This window comes from Anopheles coluzzii, chromosome 3 (assembly GCF_943734685.1).
Source record: "Anopheles coluzzii chromosome 3, AcolN3, whole genome shotgun sequence".
Classification (NCBI taxonomy): Eukaryota; Metazoa; Arthropoda; class Insecta; order Diptera; family Culicidae; genus Anopheles; species Anopheles coluzzii.
In genome coordinates this window covers 305,610-321,182 of record NC_064671.1, presented here as the reverse complement: position 1 = coordinate 321,182, position 15,573 = coordinate 305,610, and the positions used below count along the sequence as shown (strand labels likewise).

The 15,573-nt window shown below is 46.9% G+C and overlaps 1 protein-coding gene across 1 annotated transcript in view; it reads left to right on the top strand.

The window, feature by feature from the left end:
* Positions 1-15,573, top strand: part of LOC120959281 (uncharacterized) — a 31,099-nt gene that overhangs the window by 8,769 nt on the left and 6,757 nt on the right. The window contains exons 3-4 of the mRNA XM_040382562.2: positions 13,959-14,322; positions 14,416-14,608. Coding sequence (XP_040238496.2) covers positions 13,959-14,322; positions 14,416-14,608 — 557 coding nt within the window. The remainder of the gene's footprint in view (positions 1-13,958; positions 14,323-14,415; positions 14,609-15,573) is intronic.

The window sequence follows — 15,573 nt, the reverse complement described above, 5'->3', positions numbered from 1 at the left end:
CAGGTGCATCGGGTTGGATACGTCGGGGTATGTATGTCCCGCGGGTTTTGGCCGGAGTTTGGAAAGCGTTTTTGCGCTACACACGCGTTATGCATATCAACGAACGGGTGAAGGTGAAACTAAAGTTTGTGCAATTGTCGGCAGTTTGGACAATTTTTGGAAGGGACTTGTTTCGTCGGGTTTTTTTGTGTTTAATTAAATGTAAACATCACCCGGCTACCGTGAATTTTACAACCGATCACGTAATAAGCCAACCGATTTTGTTTTGGAACTGTTTTGGTGATTTTACGGAAGAAAAAAACACTCAAAAGAATGCGATTGAAATAGACATTTCAGTTTATTTTTCCTTTATTGAGTCGCAATTGTAATGCGCTAAGAAAACGAAAGTACGTATAGGCAGAGTGAAATATATACAACACTTGCGTGAGTGGTAGATTTGTCGAGGAAAAAGAGGAACAAAACCATCACAAAACCAACACCATTCGAATGTAATAGACAAGCGTGGAAGCGATGAAAAAAGGAAGCTTGAAAAAAAAACAAGTTGTTACCAATGTTGGTAATTGCCACACGTACCAACAACAACAAGAAAAAACGACACATTCAAGTAACGACTAGCAGAAGCAGGGCAAGAAAAACATTGAGATGAAAAACACACATCATACTAACTAACAACATCATCATCAACAGCAGCAACACAAGGGTGCGGGAGAGCGGGCGCGGGAGAGCGGCCGCGGGGGAATGATCGCGAGCGAAAGAAAGAAAATACAATAAATAACAGATAAAGCCCCTAGAAATAGGCTATATTGCCTTTGGGTCATGGCTCTGCCACCGTCGCCCCTCCCGCCGTGGGGCTTAAATCCCACCATCTGGGATTTGAAGGTCAGAAAGTGAAGGAAGCGAAATAGAAAGGAAAAGCGAACTAGAGAAAAGCAAACCGCTTGCTCCGCATGGCAGGGAAAGATTGTACGAGCGGGGATATCAGCGTGGAAAGTTACGCTGTTGTGCGCGATCATCATCACGATCATCGTCATCGGTGATCATCAATCCCTCTTGAACCTGCGTAAAGTAGCCTGCCTGCATGCCCGTTCAACACACCCCTTTGGGCTGTGGCCCAGCATCATGAAACAGTGGGGAAAAAAACATGCAAAGTGATAAAAAGAAAAGGAAAGCAAATAAAAAGAGAAGTAGAAAAAAGTACGATTTAAAAGAAGAGAAACACAGCAACTACGGAAAGAAGAGAATGAGAGGAAAAAACAACGAATAAATGCACGCACAAATGGGAGAAGCGAAGCAATACCAAAACGAAACAAACAGCGACTGACGAAAGCAAAAGCAAAACACCGTGACTCGCGGATAGCGAAAGGAAGCAATTGAGAAGCGCACGGAAGGAGACAGCAGCAACTAGAGCAGCAGCAGAGAAGAAGAGATGAGCGTTAGCGTGTGATACGCAACGCAACGCCAGTGGAATGGAATGGAAGACAGGAAAAAGGAAGCGTAAGCGAAACGGAATGAAAGAAGGAAATCGGAAAGGAATAGTAGTGTGCTCATACGCATAAATGTATATGAAACCGTTTGTGGATGGCACGGAGAGAGAGCACACAGGGAAGGTGTTCAATTGATCGGTTGGCTTGCAACCTTTTCCTCCCCTTCCTCACCCTGCGTTCATTTTCCTTTCATTAGGCCGCGGGCGAGAAGGAAATCGAAAGCAACCGGAGGATATGGAAGTCGTAAGATCGTAACGATCATCATTCGATCAGCAATCGTCATCTATTCTGTGTTTTTGTGGGTTTCATACTTGACTGCCTTTTGCGTTACCTTCGCGTATGTCTCGTACTCTATGCCAGTAGTATTTTCGACGACCTCTCGAGTGAGGAAACGGCTCGCAACGGATGGATTTAATTATTTCGTTTAGCCGCGGACGGAATTGCTTCCGTTCGCTCGCGGTTCCAATTGATGATGATCATCGTGAAGGTTTTCCTTTCCAACCGCACGACCACCGTCAATTCAGGTGCACCGACACAACCTGGAAAGGTCACGTGGCACGTGGGGACACTATAGGAAAGTCCACAGAAAGCGAGAGGTTCCAAGACACTCCAAGATCTCTAAAAGAAATTGGAGGTCCTCTTTGCTTGCTTGCTGGTTGACATTATCGTTTGCGATCTTCTTGATCGCAGTTTGAGTCCCCCTCTTGTCATCTTCGAAACTGCTCACCTTCCCTCTTCTTCAGCACGTTGGACACACGAATTTCGCCAACAGAAAAACTTGTTTCCAACGTAACCAGTTTCTTTTAGTCCGTATGGAGGGATTTCGCAGGGAGGGGATCTAAGTGATCAAACTTTTGGATAGTACGGACGTACGGGCGGAATCTGAAGACACCCCGCAGGTCCAGACTGGTTCCAACAACCAGCCACTGGGACGGACACAAATAAACGAACAAACATACATACACTAAACAAAAAACCGGTAATTTCGACATCCACACCACTGTCCACCGGCGCTGATCCCATCTTGGCTGAGACTCTTGTGCCACCTGAAGTTTCGATGTCTGGGCCCCCTCCGAGCATATTTAAGCCACTCTCCACCAGACATCAGCACCACCGGCTTCATAAGGCCACAAGCACGACACAAGCACGACGAAGATTGCAAACCAAAGGAGATAGCTAACCCAGCAGCTTAGCCAGACAGCTGGCCTCCGTGTATCTGTGCCTTACCACCTTACCGTACCCTTTTCGCCTCTTAGGAATGAACCTCTGGATTGGTTCAATTTACCGAAAGTTAATATATTGCGATATTGCCCTACGTTGCGTCTCTTGCCACCGATCGAAAGAAGACTTTGCTCGGCGAACGAAAGTAACTTCAATTCCCCTCGACAGTGTATTGGATTGGGTTGACTCTAGACTGAGAGTATCCTACAGAAAACTCCAGCCTTTTCTTCGTCTTGAGATCTCCTCTTGTTTCATCCACAAACTACCAAACTGCCATAAGGTGGTGATTTAAAGCAGTTTGGGGGAACCTACAGACTACGGTACCACTATTTACCATACAATCGATCTGCCAGCGTCTATAAAGTCCAAGCTTTCCACCTACCACACACGACCACATTGGATATATCGAGCCAGTAGACCTCGTTTTTCGTCACTCTCTTCTCTCTTGATCTCTGACTCGATCAGATTCAAAACTCTACCTTGCTTCCTCCTACTCACTAGCAAGTGCCTGAACGGCACGCTTTATTGGGTCAAAGTTAGTACTCCGCATGAGACACACGATCAATCGATCAGGTTGGAGAGTCGTCGAAGAAACGGTCTGGGGTAGGGTTCCAGAAAAGAGTTTGGCTTAAGATTTGTGAAATCGCTCGCGTGTCTGACCATTTTTCGCAAAGCCTCAATTTTCAAAACCTACCAACCTAACCGGGCAGGCTGGAGAACGAACGAACCCGTTTTTCCTGGGCTCGCGATCGCGCTAGCCCGCGACCTACTATTTCGACGCGACGGGAAAGGGTCTGCGTCTCCTTCGAACCAGTAAGGTTGACGGAGGTGTTCCTTTCCGAAAGTTGGAGAGGGGGAGGAGAAGGCCTCTTGCCCGACCCGAATGTGCAAAAGCAAAACTTTTCCTTTTCGCTAAACCTTTGGTGGGCCTTCCGAATGTGGGCCGAAAGATTCTTTCGGTGTGGAGTGCAAAACCGGTGTGTGTAGCTGTGTGCTCTTGTTTTCTCTGCCAGTATGTAATGGGGAGTGGAATTTGCCCTTCTACCCACTCTCCGTTTGGTGTTGCCGACCCATTAGATGGGCAACGACGACTAAGACGACGAAGACCACCGCGTCCTGCCACTACTATTAATTCCAAAAACCGACACGGTGAGTGAATAATGCGCTTATTAACACATCACATCACGCTGTGAGCATGAATTATTGCTGAGGGGCCTCTACACTGATTGGGCAATCACCACCCAAGCCCGGTCCAGCCACTCGAACGTCAGGAGCATAAAGCTTTTACAATCACATTTCGCATTTATAGTAGCTTCACTGTACAACGCGCTGCCGGAGAAAAGCACGACTAAATAATACAACGACAATAACGCACACACGAATAATAAAACAAATCTCGAACTCGCAGCCGGGCATATAAATCCACTGATCGAGGAGGGCTGATTGCGTTTTAATAGAAGAATTATACAAGTCACCGCGACGGTTCCTACAACCTAACCACAGACCTGGCGCAAGCGATGCGCTCCATAAATTTACCACAAGTTACTACACCCCTTTTCCCCACATCCTCCCATGCAAAGACACCCAGTCAGCGACCACCGGAGTCTCATAAATATTCTCCTTTCGGTTTCGTTTCACGCGCTTTGCTGTGCGCGAAAACGTTAAATCAAAACGTACGAAAAATAGCACCACCAACCCCTCACCAGGAGCTGGTTTTTTGTTGTTGTCCACGGCTATCCCATATAGGAAGCTTTCGATCCGCACCACCTTCCCCAAATCGTCACATCCAACACGTGTGTGTGTGTGTGTGTGTGTGTGTGTGTGTGTGTGTGAGTGTGCGTACATTATGTTGCATTTCACGAAAAGGGGCACGTCGTAGAACTGAGGTAAACTCCTTTTTCCCGAGTTTACGCGCTTTCGATGGTAAAAAGTTTCTCCGACTACCGAAAACCCTGCCTGTCGGGCATGCTGATTGAAAATTAAATTAAGCGTGTATGTGTGTGTGCGTGTGTGTTTGCTTATTAAAATTCAACTCTGCCAAAGTAAATTAACATATAGTCCAGAAAAAACACAACAAAACACCGGACCAAACCAAAAGCTGTGTTTGAGCATGGGTGTGCTGTGTTGTGTTTGCCGGATTAGGTTCCGGACTGCGCCGGCGCTACGTGAACACGCATTCACGTTCGTTTCCTTTTCTGAGGGTGTCTCCAAACAGCACCTAACCTGTGACTTTTGGGGAGCCACTGATGAAACGTGTGGCTTCAACTTCAACTTCAAATGAAATGAAACGTGTGGCTTCAACTTCAACGATGAGAGAAGATGCATCGCGTTGCAATTTCACAGCAAACGTCAAACCTGACTTACTGCACACGAGAGTTAATGCCTCAAATACACCTGATAAAGCATTTGAAAATAAAGCTCATAAATAATATATAGCTGAATATAAAGCTTATACGAATGCTACATTCTTAAGAAAAGGAGTAGAACGTGGCCAAGATCTCTTCATGTGATGTAAACATGGAACCTAAAAAGGAACTTTTCCAGAATGAATTGACGTCCCAGATGAGGTTCTACTTACACCAAGACGAATCAAATACGAGATCAAAAGAAAATCGTACCCATTGCTTTCAAAATTGTTTTCAATTGAATTAACAACATTCAACCTAGACGCTTAACACGTTTCATACTCTTGTCGGGGTTGAAAAGTAATAACCACACGACTGTTTTACTTTTCTTATCGTTTGCTTTCCATTGCAAGTAGTGCAATACTGTCGTTAACCTCTACCAGTGCCAAGCAAAACCCTTGATCCTTGTGGTTAATGTATTGACTTTTGCGGCTCACACCACAATCAGTGAATTATTAACATAAAGCTTTAAGCCAGACAATCATAACTCACTCCCCCACGTCTTGTTGTAGAGCATTAACTGGCTTTATGCTGGACCGACCTGTATTTTCGGTGGTCATTAAACCCCACGACGACCCCCATTAGCTTCTTGCACGTTGCTAAGGTAACCATGGGCACCACAACAGAGCAACACAAGCCAGCAGGATCCAAATTTTGGTCACCGAACGGCACCCACAAACCCCTTTATTCCGGATCGATTTTCTTCTGTCTTCAAAGAAAAAAACGGGGCCAACTCTTTATGGTGCACGACAGCCCCATGTCGCACCGTTCTGTGAAGGCGTTAATGAAAAATGCCAAAGATGGCACACACACTTCTCTTTTTGCCCCCAACTACCCTGCGTGATCTCACCCCAGTTCATGCATCCTTACGTGTTGATCCTGCGTTGGAATGGAGCGCATAGTGGCGACACGATCGCGCGCGCACAGCCATATTTAACCACCCGATAACCCGTCGTCCTCGGACCGTCAAAGCATCGAGTGCAGGTTTCACATTAGCTGCGAGTCGCCAGGAAACCACCCTGCCCCTTCACCTCCGCCAGCAGTGTCTCTTTTAGCAGTGTGTGCTCGCACAAGAACGCAAATATTTACGAAAACGAAACCAACCGCGGCAAGCAGCCGCGCGGCGTTTCGCGATTTGTTGTTATTTGTGGGGCGAAGAGGGAAGAGAAGAGATGGTAGATTTTGGATCACACACACGCTTGCGTTTCCGCTCGACCAACCATTGAACGGAGCGTGCACATAAACCTTCAGGGGGTGGGACGTAGGGTTGAAGAAGAAAAAAACGCTCCACCATCACCATCAATCCCTTGCCCAACCTGGTCCTGGCACGTTTCGGGAGAACGGTGGGAATACCAAACAACCCCACCGAAAACAAAATTGCCATCCCCCTTCTGCCCGCCCTTGCCTACCTGCCGGGCCCATGTGTGTGTATGCTGTGTTGTGTTTGGAGCCACCGCGCCTTGTTTGAATCTTCTTGTCGAAAATAATGCTCCGTTTTGTTTTGTTTTTTTTTTCACCCTCACTTTACCTGCTCTCACACTCCCATTTGTTTCTCCAAACCTGCAGGAATGATTTCACCTTCAGGGTGACCTTCGCGCACCGGTCGGTGCGTATATTTCATTGAACCTGCGAAAATATGCGCTCCTGCGGATGGAACGGAACTGCTTTGAACCCACCCCCACCCTTCCCTACCATTACCATAATCACCCTCTTGGAAGGATAAAAGGATGCTCGATTTGTTGCTACACACACACGCTCCATTTGGCTGTACGAATGTGCCGGTAAACGGCAGAACCGTGGTGCACGAAGTACGCCATGTTTCTATGGGTCCCTCACATTTATGAGGCACACACATCGCGCCAGAGCTCCCGGCCCCAAGGCAGCAACGAAGCATACTGATGTACCCAGCAAGAACACGCACACACATGGCCGCAAGACAAGACAAAAAACAGCAAACAGAATTACAAACGCCTCCTCAATCTTCCATCGTCCGAAGGTGATCGCAAGATAGACAGGTTGCGTCGAGAATGAAGTCGGCTGTGGAGCGAGAACTGCCACGTTTTTGCACCGCTTTTCGCTTCACTGGATCGTACACGAATGCGGCGGCACGATCTTTTTCAAAAACATGAAGTGTCTGATCGTTGGCCCCCTCATGCCTCATGCACTCCAGGAGCGAAAAGACTTGAAACATGGAAGGAAGACATTTTATAACTAATTATAACAATCATTTCTGGACCGCAAACGTAAGGGGCTCTTCCCATGTGTGGATGGCGCGCAGCGCGAGGTTGGTGTGGAATTGGTGTTGAAATTGCTTACCATTAAACTGAAGCGAACGTCAATGTGATTGGCCGCACCAAAAGGCTCCGGTTTTTTGACCGATTGCGAATTATAGTCGACCACGAGAGAACAAGGAGAAGATGATAATTTTGGCAAACCTCTATTCTAGCCCATTTCGGGTGACGGTTCGACTTGGAGCGAGATAATCAATTAGCATCCTTTAAAAAGCCGACTTCCCAATGTGGTCAATGCACCTTTGGCTTGCGACGATCTGCCACAAAATCAATGCTCATTTTGTGTCATTAAACAAACAACAGCTCCAAGTTGGTGCCACGTCTGGACGGACAGGTTCTACCACTTTCGGTTGACGAGCGCCTCGGTCCATCTAGGCTGCAGTTTGGCGGTCCTGATCAACGAGATTGCGCTTTCATCTTTGTTGGCTTCCGTCCTTCCTTCCCTACCTGTCTGAATGCGTTTTGCGAAACTTACTGCTACATCTGTGTGCATCTTTCGGCCCCCTGAAGGCAAATTTTACCGATTGCGTGGAGCTTGGATTTCGGTTTCCTGGATTCTGCCTGCAGACAACTAATCGACGCTAATTAATTGTACAAAAAGCTTCAACTTTTCATTTATTCTTGCCGTATGTTCTTCTCCAACAAGCACACCAAGTATGAACACGTTTATGAAACAGAACATTTCGTTCTGAGCTATTGAGACATCTGGACAGTTCAATTCCCTTGCCTCTGTACAATACACAATCTACATGATCTACAGGGACTTTAGTCCCACATAGTGTGCACATTGTGCCATGGGAACCCCTTTTTTCGTAAAAAAAATACACTAACTGTTACAGATAAATCGTAAAATGCAAATTTCGCAAACCATAAACACGGCCGCAAAACACATCATGTACGCGCCCCTACTGGTAGCTCAGGACGCTTCGCAATTTGCGGTTAATGCAACAACCTTCGGCACTTGACGCTTATCTTTATTTGCTAATGCCTTGTTTTACTGCTTGTGGCCCAAAGTCGCCTCCATCTCAGACCTTCGTCTGGGTACCTCCGATACCACATGACATCTTCACCCGACGATCGGAGGATGGTTTGCATTGTCGATAGGTGGACATTCTTGACCATCGGTTCCTTGCCATCGGCCCCTGATCACATCATCATCGTCTGCTAACCAACGCGGTAAAGACGCACCGACAACGGATGACCGAAGCGGATAGCAGAGTTTGACAGTCATGCGTTCATGCGCAACCGCAACCGTCTCACGGGTGTAGCCGTTGTTGACTTTCCACGCATAAATTGTCACCCCTCCCTGTCACCGTGTTGGCTTGATGTGCGCGCGGTACCTATAAGCATCTCATTTGGAAGTCCAAATGCGTTTATCTTGTGAAGTTTGAATTTGCATTTCCCACAGGATGGACGTCCCCGCGACACCCTCCCTGACTCGATCGTCCGAATCACAGCCAATGACAACCTAACTGTACCTTGGTGCTTGCGGAGTTGTGAAACAAAAAATCCGGTAGCTCGTTTTGTGGTCGGGCAGTTTCGATATCGAGCTTCTGTTTCGATTGCCAACCAGTCTAAAAAGCTCGCAGACCTCAGGCAGCAATCGAAACTTTCTTCCATCCTCTAGCGCCTACGGGGCAGTGGAACAAAAGTGAAATTATTATTACTAAATTGCAAACTGGTTCACGACGCGTGCGCCGAATGCCGGGCCCGTTTGCAGGATAGGCCTTCGCTTGGCCCGCCCGGCATTTCGATGGTTTGACTTCGTGGAACCGTGACCATGTAGGCGCGACCACCACTCGTAAACATGCCTGATACGTGTACATGTGTCTGTTATATCCATTTCACCTTGTCACCATTGGGGATGAAGTGGTAGTAGTGCTGCCAACAGTAGTAGCGAGTAGTAGTAGCCGTCACCAAAGGGCCAGCGAATTATGAATAACATTGAGTCTCGTGACCACGCGACCATGCGGTGTCTTCGTCTCTTTGTATGTGTTCGATTTCTCTCCTCTCCAGATTCGCCATTAATTCTGCTAATCTTCTCTTTCCGACTTTCTGGCCGTCGCCATCGATCGGTTGACGGTGGTTGGGGTAGATGAAGGTTCACAAGAGCTTCGTGGGCCGCTCCATCGCCTTACTCTACGGCCGATTTCTCCTGGTTGGCGTTGTGTTGGATTTACATGTTAAGTCCGCCCTGTCTGACATCTTGTCTCCTCTCCTTTTTCTCTACTAACGTAATGTCTTAAGCGGCTGGTTTTTTTGCAGATGCTGAAGACATCCACCAACATACACACGCTCCTGACAAGTTTCCTTACATATTCCGAGACGCTCTGCTTGCACTCTTTCCCAATTTTGGAGTCCAACTGGTTAAATATCCTACAATAGTTGTCATAAAATCACCTGTTTTTTGTTTTTTATGTAAATATTGCTCTCGCCAACGCTGGGTTTACAATGTTAAACACAATTTTGATAATTGAAAAGCGAAACAAAATGCATAGGGCACAACTAAACGACTACAATTAATATGTTTACAACGTCAATCAACACGGATGTGCGCAATCAAACATGCATTAATCCTCATCGCAACACTCGATCGACGGCAACAAGGGGAATCGAAACGGGAAGAGACACGTCCCTAAAGACATGTCACAAAAGCTATCAACAGCCTTCACTACATTGTAGTGCCAACACCAGTCATTCCTTCGCCTCTACGACTACAGCTCCAAAGAAGGTGACCAACAAACCCTGCCTGCCGGCTGTAAGATTATTGGCCACCCCGACCGGCTCGGCTGACTCATTAGCGTGAAACTAGGTCCAGCGGCCTTCGCTTCTCTCACCTATGCCCGTGACATATTTAAATTATGCTCTCGCACACACTCATACACACTCTCGCTCTTCTCTATGAGCAGCTGGTCACAACCTTTCATGCCAGATTGGAGTAGCGCGAGCAACTCGTTATCGTTTCACTTTCATCTTCCACTTCTCCGTTTGGTTGGTTCGCTTTGTTCGTAGGCAACAAAACTACAACCAAGCACAACTTGACACTTGGCAATTGTCCCTCATACCCGGGCTGGACACACTAGTACCCTGAATTTCCCACTTCATTGGTCCAATCGATCAGTTTTGACGCTTTACAATTGCCAACATTCGTTCCGATGCCGGCGACTCAAAAAGCGAAGGGCCTAGACGTAAATTGGTCCCCAAGTACGCAAAACGGGTAAAAGCAATCTAGACTAGATCGCCGATCCGCGTTTGTTATTCAATTGGTTTGAAATTCGCGACCCTAAGCAAGTAAGTGGGCCGCCTTGGAACTGAGAACAGCTGCTACTGCTGCTGCTCCTTCCGCACAATTGCTCACACTTCAAACCAGTAAGAACCAAGGGGCTGGCTTACATACAAAAACCCCGAAAGCGGTGTCAGTGCCTTGTGAAGAGTTGCTCAACTTTTCCTTTTTTCGCGTCTCTTCTGCATGCTGCGGTTGCATTCCGTGCGAAATTCCGACCGACCACATGGCTGACGTTGAGGTTCACCAGCAGCAGCGTAAACATCTATTGCTGCGCTACACGCAAACGCTAACGCAGGTGGGCGTGCATTCTGTCAAACACACACAGCCCGCTAAACACGTTGTGCGTGTGTGGGTGTGTGCGTGTGTGAGTGTATGTGCATTTGTGTTCAATAATTGCTGATAAACCCGAAATGTCGGCCAAATATTTTGTGGTTCCTTTTTCTGTTGCACACTTACACGGTTCGCTTATTGATGGAGTGAGCTGACGGGAGTGGTGACGGGAGGTTTATTTTGCTTTCGATGTACAACGATGACAACGAAAAAAAAGGAAATTGCAACGACATGTACGATGAGTACCTTACGGGACGGAACGATCTTTTGTTTGCCCGTTCGTCATAATTTGTTTTGTTATTTTTGGGCCACCATCGCCACACATCACCGAAATAAAAAATTGGCTGGGAAGCAATAACACATCCAAAATAATGTTTCCTCCCTCGTGCGCAACACACCATACCCTTTTCAACTCCTACACACATACAGACACAGCCCTCACCCCTCTGTTACAGCTAACAGCTGGCTTTGATCGAACGTTACCGATGGCCTAGTTCTGGTGAGCTCATCACTACCATCGCAAAGATAACAACACAACACACAAAACGTACCGTACACGCTTAAGTGCTTGTGTCGTAGGGGTGAGGGAAGCTGTTGGGGATAGGGATTCACCCCCTGCGGCCTTCGGTTCGGTATGCCAACCCCTGTCCTACCACCCATGTACCACCCAATCACTATTCGCTCATTATACTATGCGCTTAACTACTCTTCCTTATGACACAGAGGAACCCTTCCTTCCGTCGAGTTCAATTCAACGTTTCCACGGCGCGGCTCGTCACTTCATCGATTCATCTGAAAATCATTCACTTCATTATTTTCTTCACACAACTACACCCTATTCACCTGTTCTTTCTATATGTTTTTCTCTCTCGCTCTCTTTGCAAACCTTCTCTCTGTATTTCTCCCCTTGCTCTGAGACATGCTGCCTGCTCAACCAACTAGATAAGCAAACTCACACTGAGTGCTCCTGTCCCCTAGTGGTGAGTGTAGTGTGTATTCAGAGTGTGCGTAATGCGCGAATCGCCCGCGAAACACGATCCGTTTGCGCAAATGCGCACCAACCAAAATTTTAACGAGGGATACGAGGATCTACGGGTGGTCGATCCGCTTGGATTGCCCCCACCCCTGCAGTGCTAATGTAAAGTCATTATTTACAGCTTTATTCTTCAATTTTGGAAGATCATTCTGTCTGCAGCTCACAAACAACAGCAAGACAACACAGGGATGGCGTGATGCAACACAAAAGTGCATGGGTTGCAATGGGGGATTTGAGGGTTCTTTTGGTCGGAGATCCTCCAGAAGATCAAAAGATGTGCTGGGCTTACCTGTCCCGGAATGTTTCGTTTTGTAAAGATGCTATCGACAACGGGACGAGTCCCTGACTCACTGTTCGCGGTCTCTGGGAATTTCCAACGCGTTCGAGAAGCTTTTTGGCATGGAAATGCTGCAATACTTCTCGCATGATTCAGAGGACATTGCCATTGGGTAGTTGACCAAGTGCTTTTATGACACCCTCAATTCTTCACACCTTATCAGCTGGCACTTCATCTCTCTCTATCTATCTCTCGAAAGTGGCAGTCTTCTAACAAGAATTTACAACCATTATCCCCAGACTCCGTGGACTGGTTTCGCTCCCTTCTGGCCTATCAGGCGCAACCTAGCAACGCTTGTCACTGAGGCGTGTTACGGTCCGCGATCAACGTTTGCCATGGATGTTTGCACTTTGATTAGCGCGACGAAACCGCCAGGGCTAAACATTCTGCGAGGGAAAAATTGCCCCAAAAACACGCTGCACCACGTTTCACACCTCGTTTCGGTATACGGACACATTCGACCCCTTGCCCATGAGCCGCTCCTTCAGTGCGATATTGCAGTCTGTTTATTCGCCTTATCAATCGCCACGCTTAACGGGGATGAAACGGCAACTACGACCCCGACGACGCCAAGAAGCCTAACCCAAACTCAGGCTGGTACTTAGCTCGTTATAGCAACTTCAGCTGGCCTAAAAGTCAATCTCCCTCTCCCTGTCCCTTCCAATCCTGCGAAGTTGAGACTTCTCGGTGGTGGCACAGACTGCATTTGATTCGATTGCACCACGCCATGAATGCAGCTTGATTGAATCTTCTCGTTTTGATTCCACTTACGGCGTGGGGTTGCCGACATAACACTCAATTATTCTCTACCGACTTGGTGCTACTTTTCCCGACTTGCGCAGCAAAATGGTTGTTGATAGCGGACGATGGCGTTGAACCGAGGGTCAGAAGCACTCGTGCGATAGACTCGTTCCGATTTTGAGAGGTACAATCAGCTCTTCCAGATTCAAAGAAGGCAGCGGAACAACTCAAAATATTTCAAACAATTCTGCATGGCCATCAGCCAGCACCTTTGAAGTTATCTTGCATAAGGGAGCCAAGTTTCACCAAGATCCCTACATCCCCTGGTATAGGTGGCCCTCATACCACTATAAAGCAGAATCAATATTAATCAGACCGAATTACATCAACAACATCGGGGGCTTTGAATCGTTTCGCGAGGGGCATGAGATAGTTGTGCTTCAGCAGCACAAGTCAGCTCGTCTGAACTGTGGGGACCGAGGAAGACTGAACCCTTGAAAAAGCCATACACGGGAATGGTTCACACTTCCCCCACCTCGCCCTTTGCAACACACTCAAGGGCAAAGTGATAGCGCGTTATCAATCGCGTCTCGAACAAAACAGTGCCCAAATGGGACAGAACAACGCTAAATAGTGCCTAACTAACGAGGTAAAAAAACCTTCACCAATACTACAACGGTCCAGGTGTCCTCCGGTCCAGATGGCGTAGGGAAAACAAACACTCTATCAGAACTCTCGATTCATCAACTTTTATATGCGTTTTACTTTTCTGAACTTCTGAACAATAATTATCACTCAGACGCTTTCCCTTGGACCTCTCTTTACAGCGAATCTCGCCACACTGATCTATGGTCTGTCGATAGGATGGCTTTCGCCCAACCTGATCCTGATGTCGTCGGACGACTCGCCGCTGACGACGGGCAAAATCACCAGCGAGGAGCAGGGCACGGTTGGTTCCATTGGTACGATCGGCTGCATGCTGGCTCCGCTTGTCTGCGGCTGGGTGGCCGAAATTGCTGGCCGAAAGTCCGCCCTGATGCTGATCGGTGTGACGCAGCTGGTTAGCTGGGCCGTGATGCCGTTCGCCACCAATCTGTCCGTCATCTATGCGTCCCGCATCTTTGGTGGATTTGCCGGAGGCGGAACCATGTCTATAGTGCCATTGTTTGTGTCGGAGATATCGGAGGATAGGTAAGGCAGAAACAGAGAGGAATCACTGAGCCTGGTGTGTTATAGAGCTGTAATTTTTACATACTGGTTTTCTCTCATTTTCACTCGTCACAGAATACGAGGAACGCTCGGGACGATGCTCGCCATATCGTGCAACGTTGGTATCCTGCTAGGCTTCATCATATCTCACTATGTAAACTACTGGGCCGTCACATACCTGGCACTGCTACTATGCGTCGTTTATTCGCTTGGTTGCTGCTTCTTGCCAGAATCTCCACAGTATCTGTTCATCAAGAAGAAGAAAGAGGTAGGTAGTACGTGATTTCACGCCAGGCCACACAGACTGCGTAGTTGCTTGCGGATGACAAAGTTATTCTCGGCGTCACGTAACGAACACTACCCCAGATGTGTGGTATTTCAACAAACTCTTTCTGTGTGTTTTGAACTAAAAAGAAAGAGAAAATGTCACGACATTTAGATTTTTTTTCTGAGAATTATTGTTTAAATTGAGCAGGAATACAGGCTGGAATGTGAGAAACATTCTTGTTAAAACTTCTAGAACACATGTGCCGTGATTATTCCTAACACATATAATCACATTTCTCATTCTCATCCGTTATTGGTTTAGGCTGTTCAAGCCGGTTTTGTTTGTTTACTCATTAGTGCTGGGTTTTACCAGAATTATTTGGAAGTAATCTTCCTTCCAATTATTCAGGAAGGTAGTTTTTTCACAACTTCAAGCTCTTCCTTCAACAATTTATTGCCTGTTACTAACTCTCTGTAAATCAATTCGCTGTAAACGATGTTCGAATACTTTATTGGTACCGCATCAGTCGTAGCAAAAAGCTACGCATCAATCCCATCGTACAGCCACGACCCCGACAAGCATCCGTTAGTTATGTCATGAGCGAGACCTCCCTGACCTACGAAATTCTCTTTTTTGTAAAGAGATAACTTGAAAACGTTGATAGCTGGAGTTACCATTATATAATTTTTTGCAAAAGTCGATTTATTTTTTCCTATAAAAAATCATTAGACACGACTCAAATATCGCAGTAGAATAGTAGAAATGAAAAAAGAACAGCCGAATATGTCTCATTAGAACTACATTCAGCGTGGTCAGGTTAGAGAGGTTAACGATGCCCGAATCGCCGTTACCTTCCACTACGCTTCGTTACCAATCTCGTTCCTTTTCTTATCAAGCTAGCAGAGAAGCACAAAGTGCGTGTTCAGCAATGCCGCGACCTAAGATAATGCAGCCAATCTTAGTAT